Raw genomic sequence first — 15,013 nt, forward strand, 5'->3', positions numbered from 1 at the left:
CACAAGTGTGTGTGTGTGTGAGAGAGAGAGAGACAGAAAGATCTATCCTGAAACAGATACCACATAACAGAGCTCTCCATTCTCTCATCTCATCCTCATATCCAATGGCATGTCTCGAAATAACTCATAAACACCTCTGGCTGTGAGTTAAATCAGAGGCAATAAAAGTGTTGAGGAATGCAGCACATGTTGGTAAAGGTGCAAGTTAGTACACAGGAATTTCAAACTGTATTAGAGGCTAATCTGGGAGAAACCTGTCTTTGTCACGTATAGGGTTACGCGTCCCTATGAGAATGTGATCTATGTCAAGCATGCTCTTCATGGCAAGAAGAGAACAAGAGAGCAGGCCACCCGAGAAAGTTGAACCCAAAAGAATGCAGCTCTGGTATTCATTAATGAAGTGCACTCTTCTCTGTGCTGGAGCGAGAGGACAGGAATGAGGAGATGAGGCGACAATGTGAGACAGAAGTGAGAGTGAAACAGGAAGAAACAATTCACAACATTTACCAGAGAAAATATCCACATATTTGTCAGTAGGAAATATAAATAAAACAATTCACAAGCCAGGAAACCAGTTAATGTATATTAGAATATTTTATTGCTTTATGAAATGTTGCATGAATTCAACTGTAAAAACCTTCATATTGTTTGAAGTTCACAGAAATGTCCGTTTGAAGTCAACACTCGGTTGGTTGTGTACAGCTTGACATGACCGTGATTGTCGGCACATAACTTACAACAAACATACATAAACTCTTTGGCGTCCTGCTCAAAGCACTATAATATCTAAAATAATAATAATAATAATAATAATACAAACATCTGTATAAAATATATAATAATAATAATAATAATAATAATAATAATAATAATAAACCTGTTTGTTAGTTCAAAGCTCACAGTAAACAAAACCAACATGGTGTAGTTTTCAATTTTTATCCCCAGTGGTGACCAAACCAGCAGAATCACCACGTCAGGAAAAACACTCACACACTGTAATCACACATGCAAACATACTTAAAGAAGGAAAATCAGAAATCAGAAAAAAAACAGATGATGAAATCAACACCATGATGCAACACCCTCACAAAAATTACAAACAACACCAGGTCTGTGTCAGTTTGGCAAAAAAAAAAAAAAAATACCAAATTGTCTTTTATATATATATATATATATAATGCATCTCACTGCTGATATACCTCTAAACCTTTGCAGAGCCAGCTGCTAGGGTTTGAGGAATATGGACAGTGAGAGCATTTAAACAGTGTTTCATGTGTTATAAGCTTAAATTATTGAGCAAAGGGATGTCTTCCAAACAGATAAGATCCATGTGATGGGAATGAGGTTACTCAGGTTAAGTCCACATTTTTCGGAGAGAGAGAGAGACAGAGAGAGAAGGGGGAATGCAGGTCAGATAGCCTTGTATTGAATATTTATCTAGAAGAGCATGAGGCTTAAGTTAATATTTGGGGAATGTGGAAACCAGACAAGATAAATATGTAGCTTTTTAATCCACTGGGTTGGAAAAGGAGATAAAAGAAGGGGGGGAAAAAAGCAGCAATTATATATATTTATATATAAATATTTTGGCATACACTCTCTGAGAACGTGTTGCCCTATTACAATCCACAATACTGTCCAAGTACCTCAGAAGATTCATCTTTTCTCTCCCAGCTGGGCACACTGCCTGCAGCTGTCCAGCTTAGTGAGAGTAAGTGAGTCGGAGCACAGCTCTGTCTCTAAAATGTGAAAACAGTCCTTTTTTTTTTTTCTTGTGCGTCGGCCTCTTTCCGCAACATTCTTGCCTCACGCATCCAGTATTTTCTTCCATTCTCTATTCAAAGACTTGCGCTCTTCACAGATTCTTTCGAAAAATACACCTCTCAGTTCTTTAAATGAAGATTTCCACAGCCTCTGACTCCAACTCATCCAGACCTCTGAAGGGGTTTAATAGCAACTTCTTAGGCGCTGCCTTGTCTGGGGAAAAAAAAAGGACAGTAGAGAGGATGAATAATTATATAATTATTGGTGGAAAAATGTCCTAGATTCAGCTCAGCTATCAACGACTAAAGGTTAACAAAGATTTTCCACATTCAAACAGACCACTCTGGTAAATGTGCTCAGTCAACAGATCCACATAATTTCCTAACCATGCACATTCCACAAGGCCCACATTATGAAACGTGACCCGGACAGATGGTATCTGATTGGCTGGTTAAGTCGCAGCATGGTTAATCAATGTGAACATCCATGAAACTCCTTTCATGTAGAGAGAGAAGTGTACTTATATACTCTGTGTGTGTGTATTATGCAGGCGTGTTTACTCATGCAATGCCTGAAATATGTGTGCATATCATTTATCACCCCTGTTTTTATACTGGCAGCATTTACTGGATTATCAGCCCTCGTAAACAAACACACTCATGCATATTTGATAGATTACTCACCACTGTTGAGCTTAGTTACGCTGGCGGCCTCTTTGGCTTCGTTCCCCCACATACTCTTCTTCCTCCCCTTCCCCCTCCCTACCCCCCCCTTCGTTCCCCCCCCCCCACCTGATCATCTGAAAGACTCTTCCCTGCAAGACAACATCACAAAAATGCCAATATCTGTCAGAACTTTCAACTCCTTTTCATTAAAAAGATTTTATTAACAGAAAACCTGTTGGCACTTCTTAATCCTTACAGACTGTGTGTGTGTGTTTGATGGTGTAATATAAGAAGTACTGTAGGCTGCTTTGCCTTAGCACCACCCCACATTAATGTTTAAACACAAGGCAACATTAGGCTCCTCACCTCTACTCTTGGTGGTGCTGCCGAGGGTGCAGATGGAGGGAGTGGAGGAGGCGAGTCGGAGAGGCGTCCCCGCCGTATTCAAGAGGTTTGTGCGGGTACTTTGCTCGACCTCCCGCCCTTGGTCCTGGTGCAGCCGCTGGTTGAGGATCTTGATTACAGCATCCTTTTCCAAGATCTGAGCGTAAAGAGCACGGATCCTGATACAGAACAGAAACATGAAAAAACATGTCAGAAAACAGATAACCTAATAAAAAAAAAAAAAGAAAAATTCTGTCATGATTTGTTAAGGTAATTCTTTGAGTGAAATTATAGGTACGCACCTGTTCTCCATCTCTTGATTCCTGTAATCAGCAACTGGCAGGTCCTCGTTGAAACTGTTGTTAGAGGAGTGGCAGGGTGAGTGATTAATGATGGTGGTGTCTCTGTAAAGGTTGAGAGATTGAAGTTTAGCTCAAAGTCAAATGAGCTGAAAAAAAAGTGTGTGCAAAAGATTTCCTAACAAGCCAGTGATTCTTACCTCTGAGCAGCGGCGGTGGCAGCCACCTCCATGGCGAACTGCCTCATGGTGCTCTCCTCCAGGTATTTCTGCTCCCAGCGCACCATGTCGGCCTCGAGGGCCAAGATACGCTCCTCGCGCTCATGGAGACGCTCTTGGAGGGAGCTCATTGTCACTCCTGGTGGCTGGGACTGCCTCTGTGGTGGGGGGAGAGCGGAATGAATTAGCAAAACAACTTCAATGATAAAGTGCAGAAATTTGAAATTCATATATTGTAGTAGCATCAGGTTTTTGGGGTTTACCTGTTGCGCCCTCAAACTCCTCAGCTCCTGCTCTAGCCGTGTCCTCAGCTTCATCTCCAGGCTCTCCCTCTTCTCACAAGTGGACTGTAGCTGAGCCAGGGCACTCTGAAGCCGCTCCACCTTCTCTACGTAAGCCCTCTTCCTCCTCAACTCCTCCTCGAGCTGGCGGCCGCGTCCGCGAGCCGTCTCTAGGGCCTCCTCCAGTCTCTTCGCTCTGAGGCTCTGCTCCTCCGCCGTGGCCCTCAGTCTCTCCACCTCGCGCTCTACACGCTCCCGCTCAAAGTTCTGCTCCTCATCTGAAACAAAGAAAAAGTAAAGGTTGCCAGGGTAAGTGCATGTTTAATGGATGTGGATTAGAGTTATGGGTTTAGTTTAAAAGTTTGACACCTGCTATGAGATGAAATATGAAATCATTCCAAATCTGCCCGGGGTTTTTTCTAAATAAAAAAGTGAAAATATCTATGAACATCACTCCAAAGATTCCCCCTCCTGAGTGAAACCCCAGTAATAAGTACCAGAGTTCCTACATGGTGGCCAGTGTTCTTCATTTAGCGAAGCACTCATGGAATGCTGAGAGGAGAAAGGAGGAGGAGGAAGGGGAGAGAAAGCCGCCCTATCCCTTTGACCCACATAGCAAAGCATTCCTCATCAAGGCCATACAAACACCACAGCTCTGCTTGAGTCCAGTTCCTTAAACAGACAACATAAATCACACTAACAACAGGTGGGGGAAGCTCATTTCCACCACTTCCACTGCTGCTCTGTGATTTAGAGCCCGTTTAATTTCCCGTCCTCTTCCCTTGCAAAGAGGTGCGTGGATTGAATTCCCTATTATTAAGCCTTCTTACCAAATAAGCTGAGGTTATGCAAGTGAAATTCCTGCATGCAGGATGCCCTTAGCTACAAAAGGGCCCCATGCTATGCTACGATCCAATCCAATCAAGCATGTTGATTGCGAAGGAGGATGTAACGCAGAGCAGTGGAGAGGAGTCATACTCACTTTGTTCAAGGAGTTTCGCCATGATGTGCTGGTTATGGTCGGCAGCCTGTACTTCTTTTGCGACATGTGTTCTGGCATTTTCCAGGTTTTCTGCAATGCAACAAAAATTTTAAATTAGACTATGTTTCAAAGCATTTGGTATTCTGGCTGTAGTCTTGCGGCAGTAGTCTGTACCTCTAAGGTCTCTGTTGAAATCCTGCAGCCTCCTGACCTCAGCTACCAGCCTCTTCCTCAGCGTCTGTTCCAGATTCTCTCTCTTGCTGCTGCCCTGCATCAGTGTCTCGTAGGCCTCCGAAATACGCTGGATCTCCTGCTCCAACTGAAAAGAGAAGAGAAGGAGAGAAGGTGGGGGATGATGAGAGGAGAGGAAGAAGGGACAGAGATGGAGAAGGAAAATTTTTGGTTAACCTACTTTACATGCCAGGGAGGAGCTGGAATGTTGATTCATGTTGTTACAGTACATAGATATACATATGGGTACATATACAATTGTGTATATACAGTACACTCAGTCAGTGTGTGTGTATGTGTGTGTGTGTGGGGAGTATAATTCTGAGAAGGAATTCAAGCCCGCACCACTCCCTGTGAGACTGATTTATATCTACATTCCTGAGGGCTGATAGCTCTCGTTCCAGGTGTGAGCGCACAAGTGTGCAGGCAAGAGCCGCACACGCACACAACACATTGCGAAGCACAACTTATAACATGCACACAAAAGGCTCACACACAGAGGTCTGGGAAAGCTGCCAGTGGAGGGAAGGTGTGCATGCCTGTGCCTGGGTTGTGGAAACGGCAAAGAGACACCCACCATTACAGCAGTCACACAGGCATGTTTACTCAGGGCTGCGGCCTGATGGAGAAAACTTTCCAACCCCGGCAATTATCATTCTTTTAGGCTGAGACAAGGCAAGAACCATGTGACATAACTCCAGCAGAGAGCAGGAGTGGATTTTACAAAGATTGGCTGAGGTGTCAAATGTCTCTGAAGTTGTTTCCACCATGTTAAACAAGAAAATATCTTATTTTAGGCCTGAGAGGCAATCATGTAAGGCAAAAAAAAGAGGAGCACAAATAGGTAAGAATGTGGAAAAAGTGCAGTTGGGTGGAAAAACAAAAGGGACCTTTCACTTTTTACACAGCAGCCTGCCACCTGCCACGGACCGCCACCCCACCCCCATCAGCTGTGTGCAGGTCACAACCCAATCAACTGCTGTCTGACAAGCCCTAGATTACGCTGAAAATCTATGGCCTCCCTGGCACTAAAGTGCACGCACACACGCGCTCTCTGGCCTCCACTAGGTCAGCTAGACAATGAGAGGAGTGTGTATAAACACAGTGGCAGGCTGTGACCTCTGTTTGTGCCTCTGTGGTATGGAAGGTAGCAGCTGCTGATCTCATCTGTCCAGTCCAGATGAGGGAGTGTGCCTGCAGTTGGATATTGGGGAGACAACTGTTGGCTGGGGTTGTGTTTCATAGACAGGTGGTGGTTGAGATGGAGAATGTTTCTTGGCTGTTCAGCGAATAAATAACTTTTGAGTATTTCCCTCTGGTTGACTAATGTGATACATGCTCAGTTTTTGCCATTTCAAGCTGCTGTCAGTAACTTTTCCTCCTACATTTGAGAACTGCCTTTGATTTTAAATGACAGAAAATGTGTCACTGATGTGGTTTTAATAATTTATCATCTAATCTCAAAGTCTGCAGAATGAGGCAGATTCACCCATCTTGTTTGATCTTGCACATGACCTGTGCATGAAAATAAGATTTTCTCTCTTGGATTTCTTCCCCTTACCTTCTGAATACGGCTGGTCTTCTCCCTGTGTGCTTCTAGCTCTTGCCTCAGCCTCTCATTCTCCATCAGCAGCAGCTCCACTTGGTTGGGCTCCTCCAAGCCAGCAGGTGGCAGGCTGGTGAACGTGTTGTAGCAGGGGACATCAGCTGGCTGACCAGACTGGATATACCTAAGAGAAAAACATGTTGTTAAGTAAAAAAAATACTCATATCTGATTTATATACCCAATTTTATAGCTGCTTTAGCTCAATAAAAATGTTTGAGGCAGCCAGCTGGATTTAGAGGTGTGAGAAATGGCTTTTGAGCAAGGCATCTGAAATATCACATTAAGCTCTATTCCTGTCTGTCAGCAAGCAGACAAGCTGACTCCAGTGGCTGTAAAGAATGTAAAAGCCTATATGAGGAACATACTTTTGTAAAAGCATCCAAGGCAACACAAGCATGCAAAGCTATCCTGTTGCAGTATGCCAAGTATTACAAACACCTACAGGGCTGAACTTGTTCTCCTGTAAGTATTTCAAGGAGGAAATGTGAATTGCACCGTGAGCCATACTGTGACTCACACTGACAAGTATGTGTTTACGCATGTGAAACATGACGAGCCCTGGAAACTGACTACAAGGCGGGCTCTCGTACAAAAACTACACCACAGAGTATGATGTAATGTAAAGTAGTTTTTAAAAAACGAAGTACAAGCACACATATGATTATGCCCTCCAAAGTTGTCGTCGTACCTGTGCTGTTGTGCCTGTACTGGCTCCTGGACCTGGTGAGGAATAAATCCTTGGCCCTGGATGGGGGCTGAGTACTCAGGCGGTGGGCTGCGCTTGTCCTGGCTCTGCCCTGTGCTCTGGAGGCCTTGTGGCATGTAGTAAGGTAGCTCAGGGTAGCTGTGAGAGGTGCTCTTGATAGCTTCTGCTTTAGCTGCTGTATCATTCCTCTCCAGAGATATCTGCATGCGATGCTCACTGAGTGACCGCACATGGCTGCACTTCAGCTCCATCAGATCTGCCTCTTTGTGGAAGGCCCCCTCATGCAGGAGCTTCCCCTCATGGAGCTGCCTGATGGGGCTTGCAGGGGCCCAGTGAGAGGCAAGATACTGAGAGTGTACCTTGGCCTGCTCGTATGTTGGCAGCTCCTCCCCGTGCAGCTGGTAGAGCTGGTATCCACTCTCCGAGTGGTGGTAGTCACCCTGGTGCTCTTGGCCCTGAGGCTCCTGCCTCGCCGAGAGCTGAGGGAGAGGAGGGTCTTCTTGGGTGAGACTCTCCAAAGAGGATCGTGGGCTCCTGCCCATGTCGCCTCCACTGCTGGGTCCACTGTTGCTTCCACTACCTCCACGCAGTGCCTGCTGCTGGATGGCTAATAAGGTGCGAGTGTCTGTGGGGTTTCCATAGCGAAGCTGTTCCTGGATGAGTCGGTGCAAGACCGTGCCAGACGGCTCTTCAGTGGACGACATACTGCTTTGTGAATGTTGTTATTCTCTCTTTAAGGACCAGTTGAGTTCTTTCTCAGTGTTTAAATAAATCAGCTGTGAACCTGGGGCAGAGCAGAATGAGAAAATAAAGTGGTGTCAGTGTGAGAGGACAGTGATAAACATTTATTAAATGAGGCAACAGATAGTTAAATGCTGTAATACATTCATATACTAGTGAAAAAAGACACAACAGATGGCTTTGTTTGAGCTAAAAAGGCCTTGATATCGACATGAACTCCTGCATCACTGACTTTAACATGATGTAAACATATTTCCTACTTCAGAAAACTCTGATCAACTTCTTGGATTGACACTTTGTTTCGAGAATTACATGAAAATAGAGCAGCATTGTGTCTACTTCACCAACAGCGACAACACAGAGATGTGGAGACATTTTCCATAGCAGGCAAAAAAAACGCATGCGCCAAAAATTCCGATCTCATGGGGGAGCAAAAGCACACAAAACCGCATTGTAAAATAACTTCATTTTTGGTCTTATAGCACAATTCTCGTATGTAAAACACTGTAAAAAGTATGTGAAACTCCGATAACATATTACAGCTCCTATTAATTCTAAACCAGAAGTTACTTTATTCACATTTACGGTTCGTTTTTCTGTTGTGGAAAAGAAAGAAGGAAAAAACTGACGCTCGTCTTACCAGCTCACGCTCTCATTGTATCAAAACCTCGTTCTCGATCTCGAAGTAAAAATTTAGAATAAATCCACTATTTCCATGAGTTTTCCTTTTTTCCCCGAGTCAAACGTGTCTCATCTTCCTCCCCCCGGACGGGCTGCCGCGGTTCTCTCTTGCTGTGAAATGATTGTGGAGAGAGCAGGCGGCGATAATAAGTAACCGAGGAGGGACTGAGGTCGGAATGCCAGGAATGTAAAACGCGAGGTCCCTCGGGGATCAGAAGCGTAAAACCACACGGGGAGGGGAGGAGGGGGGAGGCTGCAGTGCGCTTTAGTCTTACCAATGAGCAGTTACAATCAAATATAGGATTGGCTATTTGTTTTACAAAGTTTTGCGTAGATGTCTTTGGGATTAAATGCATTCATGTTGTCTTCTTTTGTGGCAGAACATATCCTTCATATGAGTGTTTCCCAGAAGTTTTCAGTGTCAACATTGGTGTTTGCACTGTTTTTGCTTGTCAGATTCATTTATTAAGTGTTGGAAGATGCATTTAGATCATTTCTTTGAGTAAAAGTAGCAATGCCACACTGTAAAAATACTCAATTACAAGTAAAAGTGCTGCATACCTAAGCAAAAGTAAGTCAAAGTGCTCAGTATGAAGAATGGTCACTGTCATTATTTTATCATTGGATCATTGATGCATTAACATAAGTGGTAATTGATCAAAGTGCATCTAACTGCTTCATTGTTGGGTGGTTTAATCAATAACAATGCTTGATATTTTATTTCATGTGAAATCTTAATCTAAAAGTAACACTTAACTATAGCTGTTAGTCACATGTAGTGGAGTAAAAAGTACAATATCCTGAAAATATGAAGAAGCATGTAAAGTACATATCTGAAACTTGTACTCTACTTGCGCTCCCTCACTGAAGTCATTTTATGTCACTATAAATATGATCTGCTGTTTCTGCTTCATACTGTATGTGTGGCAGTTAGAGGAAAAGGAAGAGACAGACAGAGCTCTTCACCTCTTATCATTTCACTCCTACATTGTACTTGCTTGTAATTTTGGTGGCCTGCAGGAATCCAGCCTCCTCCTGGCATTCACTGCAGGTCACTATGAGTGAGTAAAAACCATGTCGGTGCGGGTGTGTTAAGCGTGTATGTGTGTCCTGGTGTGGTGTGTGGCAGCTGTCCCCTGGAATCTGAGGTCTGCGTATGCCCCGTTACTACAAACACAGTGGCTCTTTTGTACCCAGCAACACACTGCATGGTGCAGAGGCAGAGCACAGCCTGGAGAGTGCCACACAAGGGCACTCCTGCTGCTGATTTTACAGGTTCAAAACTTAAGCATGCAAGGGTTTTCTTAACGGTGAGACGAGGTTACACGCAGAATCACAAGATTGATGGAACAGGAAGCAAATCAGGAGCATTGTCATCCCTCTTTTAAGTCACAAATAAGGGCTTTTAGCTAGACAATCAGTTTCTTTCTGCATCTTCGCCAGATCATAAAGACTGCAACACTGTTTAATACGTGTCTATTACAGGAGTCAAACATCCATTTTTGTTTCCTTGAAGAGATAAACTTCCCGCCTCAGGGGAGAAAACAAATCTTTATGACAGGCTTTTATTTCTGTTCAAGCCAAAAGACAAGACAGAGGTATTTACTACCTGCTTGGACCTAACTGATTTATATTGAGGACTTTAGACAAGGACTCTGACTTTTACTGTGGGCCCTTTAAATAGCAGAGATTTTAGTCATAACAGGCTAATCATATCTCCTGGCAGTGAAGGGAGAGAGAGACAGAAAGAGGGAGTGTTACAGATGCTATCCGGCTTCTGCATAATGCACATTTTCCCTCCAAAAACTCAAAGTAGAAAAAGAACACATGCCAGCTAATTCGGTCAAGAAATGGGTGCACTCGAAGCACAACAGTAATTGATTGTTGTACAGTGTGTGGCCATTGCCCTTAGGCTTCAGGTTATCTGACTAGGCCTAAAAAATCTATAGGCCCAATGAATTGGTATTGAATTGCCAATAGTATGTGTCCGCAATCATCTCTCTGGTTCTCTCGCCCTACATAATTAAACACACACACACACACACACACAGACACACACAGACATTCCCGTCATGTTTTAGATGCTGCATATTCTTAAACGGGCTCTTTTAAAAAGCATGCAGACACTGCGTCTGTGTGGGCGGCACTCACACGAAGGCGACTGGTCAGCAAAGTGGAACATGTTTGCATTTCCCCTTCAGATCCACGCTTGTGAAGCACCACAGTCCCCACCTTTTCAAAAGTCTGCTCATGTCATTTAACACCACCTCACTACTTCCTCTACTCCCTGTGTGTGTGTGTGTGTGTGTGAGTGCGTGTGTGTGTGTGTGTGTGTGTGTGTGTGTGTGTGTGTGTGTGTGTGTGTGTGTGTGTGTGTGTGTGTGTGTGCACCCTTGTCCTAGTCTCTGCTGGTGGACAACGCCTCTGGCCATTTTGTCCTCCATTGTACCACACTTCCTGTGAACTTCCAAAGGAATGCAAGGCTGACCCTTTGAAAAAAAAAATATAGACGCTTTCAAAAAGTCATTACAGGAGATGAACATCTAAAATGGCGTGCCGCAAAAATTCCTCAGTGTCTGTACATAGACCCCGGACTAGACAAAACTTATATTTCATGAGTTATTCCTTGTTTGTGCAAAGAAGAGTGGTATTGAGGAATACTTGAGGACACCCAGCAAAATAAAACACAATGTGTTGTTGCTATACACAGTAAAATCTGATTGCTTTTGAGGTTTTGGTGGAAACATGAGCACAAATGAGGCAACAGTGAGAGTAGTCAAACTACCAGTTACACAACTGGAAACAGTCTGACTCTAAATTTGTTCATCCAAGCCGTGTGTTAAAGTCAGTATAAAAATGTCTTTGTCAAAGGGAGGGATGCAGGAAGACAAATCTGTGTATGTGTGTCAACGGAGGGGGAGCCCTTAAAGCTACAAACTGCTATTTCTGTAATCGTAAATAAGCTCTTTAGTGAAACTACTTTATCTAACTTAATTGATTTTAAATTCCTCAATGTGCCTCCACTACAAAGTGCAATTAAACTGCATTACAGTAAAACAATATTGTCAAATATTACACACACATTGTAAATCTACTGCTTTCAGTTTTGTGTCTTAAAAGTGATGAAATCAATCTTTTTGCAACTAACAGGAGAAGAAATTATGTAACTGAATAGTAGATGTGCATAAATCATTTGCATTTACTATAACAGGGGGAGATTATTAAACTATTTATTACCTAATATTTAATTATATTGGGGTAATAAAATGAGAAAGGTGATTCCCATAAGAATTTGTTAAAAGGTAGGTGACGACAGATTAGATCAATGAAACATTAACTATATGGTGTTCTAACACAGAGGCTGTTAAGCAAGAGATGCGGTGTATGAAACAAAGTTTTTACAATAATACAGTTTTTTATTTTCTTTTATTATGTGAATTTGTGATTTTTTTGCAAATACAGAGAAATGAGGACAAAGATAAACTGTTTGTCTTGGTGTCACAATAATAAATCAAGTTCATCAACTGAAGTTTCAGTGTCATTGAGTTTAGTATTTGAAAGTTACAATCCAATCTGACCTTTTTCCAAAACGATCCCAGGTTTATCTCTATATCGTGAAAAGTGACTTAATCACTCTGGTTTGGACTTGTAATTGTAACATGTGCATTTCCTTGTTCTTCACTTTCAAAATGCATCAGGCAGCCCAACTAAACACACAGTCACTTATCAGATATACAAGGGTCAACACATAATTTGACGTTATGTAGGCCACAGCTCAGAGGCCAAAACATCCTGCTTCACTTACTGCAAAAATGGCCTTCATGAATTAATTAGCTCTGATTAATAATTAAAGTGGAACATTACAACAACAATTGAAGGCAGAATCACTCACTTGTCCTCTGCAGTGGTTTCAATTTCTGGCACAGATTTGAAAGAACTCTGTGTGTTTGCACAGTGAATCTGCCAAGTATTTAATTAACAATGTTTACTTTACCTTAGAGTTATAACCCACAAACCCTGCTGCTGCTGATATGCCAAATAATCAGACATGTACTAACATTGTCAGGTTACATGATAGAAGGTGACTGGTAGATGTAATGTTGCTCTGTATGAAACACAGCAAACATCTGTTGTGTGTTTGTGAACTTACACACAATGTGATGAAATATGGGCAAATATTGCATATTAGCACAACACAGGAAAAAAAGAACACAATGCTTGTTTTAAAAAATAGAAAATTGCTGGCAAACATACAGTATGAGTGTCTAAATGAACTTTGAGACTAGTGTTTCCCAACCTGGGGGTTGAGGGCTCTCGCAATAAATCTGAGGGGTTGAAAGAAGGTCACTAGGACGAGAAAGCTTAAAAACATTTTTACTACACAAAATTGAGTTCATTTTTTTCAGACTTCCTTCTTATCTTTGCTATTGTTTTGTGAAATACTGGAGGATTTTACATCTTTACCTCTAAAATGTGTTCAAAGGGAAGAAAACACACAATGGCTGATTCACAGTTGCAAGCTGTCACTTCTCTTTCAATCAGGAACGACACTTGAGTGACAGATCGAAACAGAGGAGACAAGATATTCAACAGACATACGATTGCTACATTGCATTGCTTTGTAAGTCAAGTCAATTTTATTAATATTGCGTCAAATCACAACAGCAGTTATCTCGGGGCATTTTTCACATAGAACAGGTCTAGACTGTACTCTTTCATTCACCCAACATTCCCCCATGAGCAAGCACTTGTCGACAGCGGTGAGGAGAAAAACTCCCCTTTAACAGGAAAAAACGTCAAGCAGAGCCGGGCTCTAGGTGATCGACCATCTGCCTCGACCGGTTGGGTGTAACTGAAATCTATTTTTGATGTATTTTACTCTGGAATGGTTTAAAATTAGCTGGAGCTATTATGTCTCATACATCAGGAAACATACAGCTTGAAGGCTGTTTCAGTTGTCATGTTTTTAGATAAAAGATTATCTAAAGAGAAATGTGTCTTGTTGTTAAACTGTAGACCAAACAACAAGATGTTTGACTCCATCTATCGCTCTGTCGCTCTCCTGATATCTCTCTCAGGTTTTGTTCCCTCCTGCAGGTTCAAATCTGTAGATTACTTTGGAATCAGGGACTATCTAGGTCTTTGATGCCTGGGGTGGGTTTGAGATATGGTTAAAAGGAATGGATAGAACTGGATGCATGTTACAGTGTTGGACTCTGTGGGAAAGAGTGAGACAGAATAGAAGACAAGGTCACCTGATATGGCAGGATTGGTGAGGAATGTAACTGATAGTGTTGGAAGGAGTGGGATGGATTCCTCTCCTTGGCTCTCACATCCATAGACGGCTTCCTCATTTACACAATATACAATAGACAATAGACAAGGTGTGCTGCACTGAAGTGGTGTCTTGTTCTCAGGAAACCACTGACGACGACAAACTTCCCATGTATTCATATTTCACAACAGCTTGGATTGTGTTGTCGGGAAATCAAAGCGATGCCGGGATTGGTTTCCACATAAAATTATGCTGAGGCATGCAGACCTGAATAACTCTTTGACACCTGTTAAGAGTAAAAGTAAAGAGATAAAAGAGGCAATTGGTTGATTATTTGTTTGAAGTGAAGAGTCGAGAAATCGCTGCATGTAGCGGCAAGCCGAGCTGCATTCAAGGGAGTTTCCAGACATTCATAGCAAACAGACTTCAGACGTGAGTCACAAGAGTCAAATCTGTTAAGTGTGAGAAGATGACAAAAAAGATGTATAGTGCAGTCATAGCAAGGGCAGGTTCTGTTGTGTTATCTTCTATATGTGACTGGAAGGAGGTGAGAGAAATCAGTGCCATTCTGTGCCCAACATGAGGCCAAAAACCTTATAAGAATAATTCAAAATTAATGATAAATACACTTTCGCTTTCTTGCTGAGAGTAAGATGAGAAGATCGATACCACTCTCTGTCTGAGAGTGATATCGATCTTCTCATCTAACTCTTGGCATTTCCCAAAATGTCAAACTATTCCTTTAAATCAGTAGAGTAGAGTATATAGAGTTTATGTTAACAGCAGCTTCAGCACTGAGAAATTTTTACAGTTCTAGTAGATACAAAAAAAATCATTATTTCCATTTCTATTTTTTAATTGTTTAAAGTGACCACAACTTTGATGTTCAGGTGTGTTTTCAAAGAGACCACATGCACCCAACCCTGTCTGCGGAACTGGAAAATCCGCATTTTTTCCTCAGTCATGATATCCGAGAAGTCTTCTTGTGTATCATGCTACACTGTGTGGAAGTCACTGTTACCAGCATTCAAAAGTGAAAGGATAACTAAAATAAGATATGCAGTTATGTGTCACATTTGCTCAAAGCATTTACAGTACAACGTTTTATGAAACATTACTTTTACTGACTTCTGTTGGAAACCAGTAAGTGGCCGTAACATTAACCAACAAAACATACTG

At 42.3% G+C, this 15,013-nt stretch overlaps 1 protein-coding gene across 1 annotated transcript; it reads right to left on the bottom strand.

Annotated features, from left to right (window-relative positions):
* Nucleotides 1-575: 575 nt before the first annotated feature.
* LOC137193504 (angiomotin-like 2a) lies at nt 576-8,707 on the bottom strand. The gene is made up of 12 exons (XM_067604721.1): nt 8,519-8,707; nt 7,120-7,921; nt 6,386-6,554; nt 4,768-4,912; nt 4,594-4,683; nt 3,594-3,889; nt 3,313-3,488; nt 3,116-3,217; nt 2,796-2,992; nt 2,556-2,578; nt 2,448-2,511; nt 576-1,977 (listed from the first exon to the last, which is right to left on the bottom strand). The coding sequence occupies exons 2-12, from the start codon at nt 7,839-7,841 to the stop codon at nt 1,892-1,894; spliced, it is 2,070 nt and encodes a 689-aa protein (XP_067460822.1). The 5' UTR covers nt 7,842-7,921; nt 8,519-8,707; the 3' UTR covers nt 576-1,891.
* Between the last annotated feature and the right edge of the window lie 6,306 nt (nt 8,708-15,013).

The sequence above is a fragment of the Thunnus thynnus genome, chromosome 12 (assembly GCF_963924715.1).
Source record: "Thunnus thynnus chromosome 12, fThuThy2.1, whole genome shotgun sequence".
NCBI lineage: Eukaryota > Metazoa > Chordata > Actinopteri > Scombriformes > Scombridae > Thunnus > Thunnus thynnus.

Bases quoted from the DNA above. Each gene is read 5' to 3' on its own strand.
- LOC137193504 (XM_067604721.1), bottom strand. From the start codon at position 7,841: ATGTCGTCCACTGAAGAGCCGTCTGGCACGGTCTTGCACCGACTCATC. The intron at 6,555-7,119 runs GTACGACGACAA...TTTTTCTCTTAG, and splicing joins GTACAGGCACAACAGCACAG to GTATATCCAGTCTGGTCAGC. The intron at 2,512-2,555 runs GTGGGGGGGGGG...AGGGGGAAGGGG, and splicing joins AGAGTCTTTCAGATGATCAG to AGGAAGAAGAGTATGTGGGG.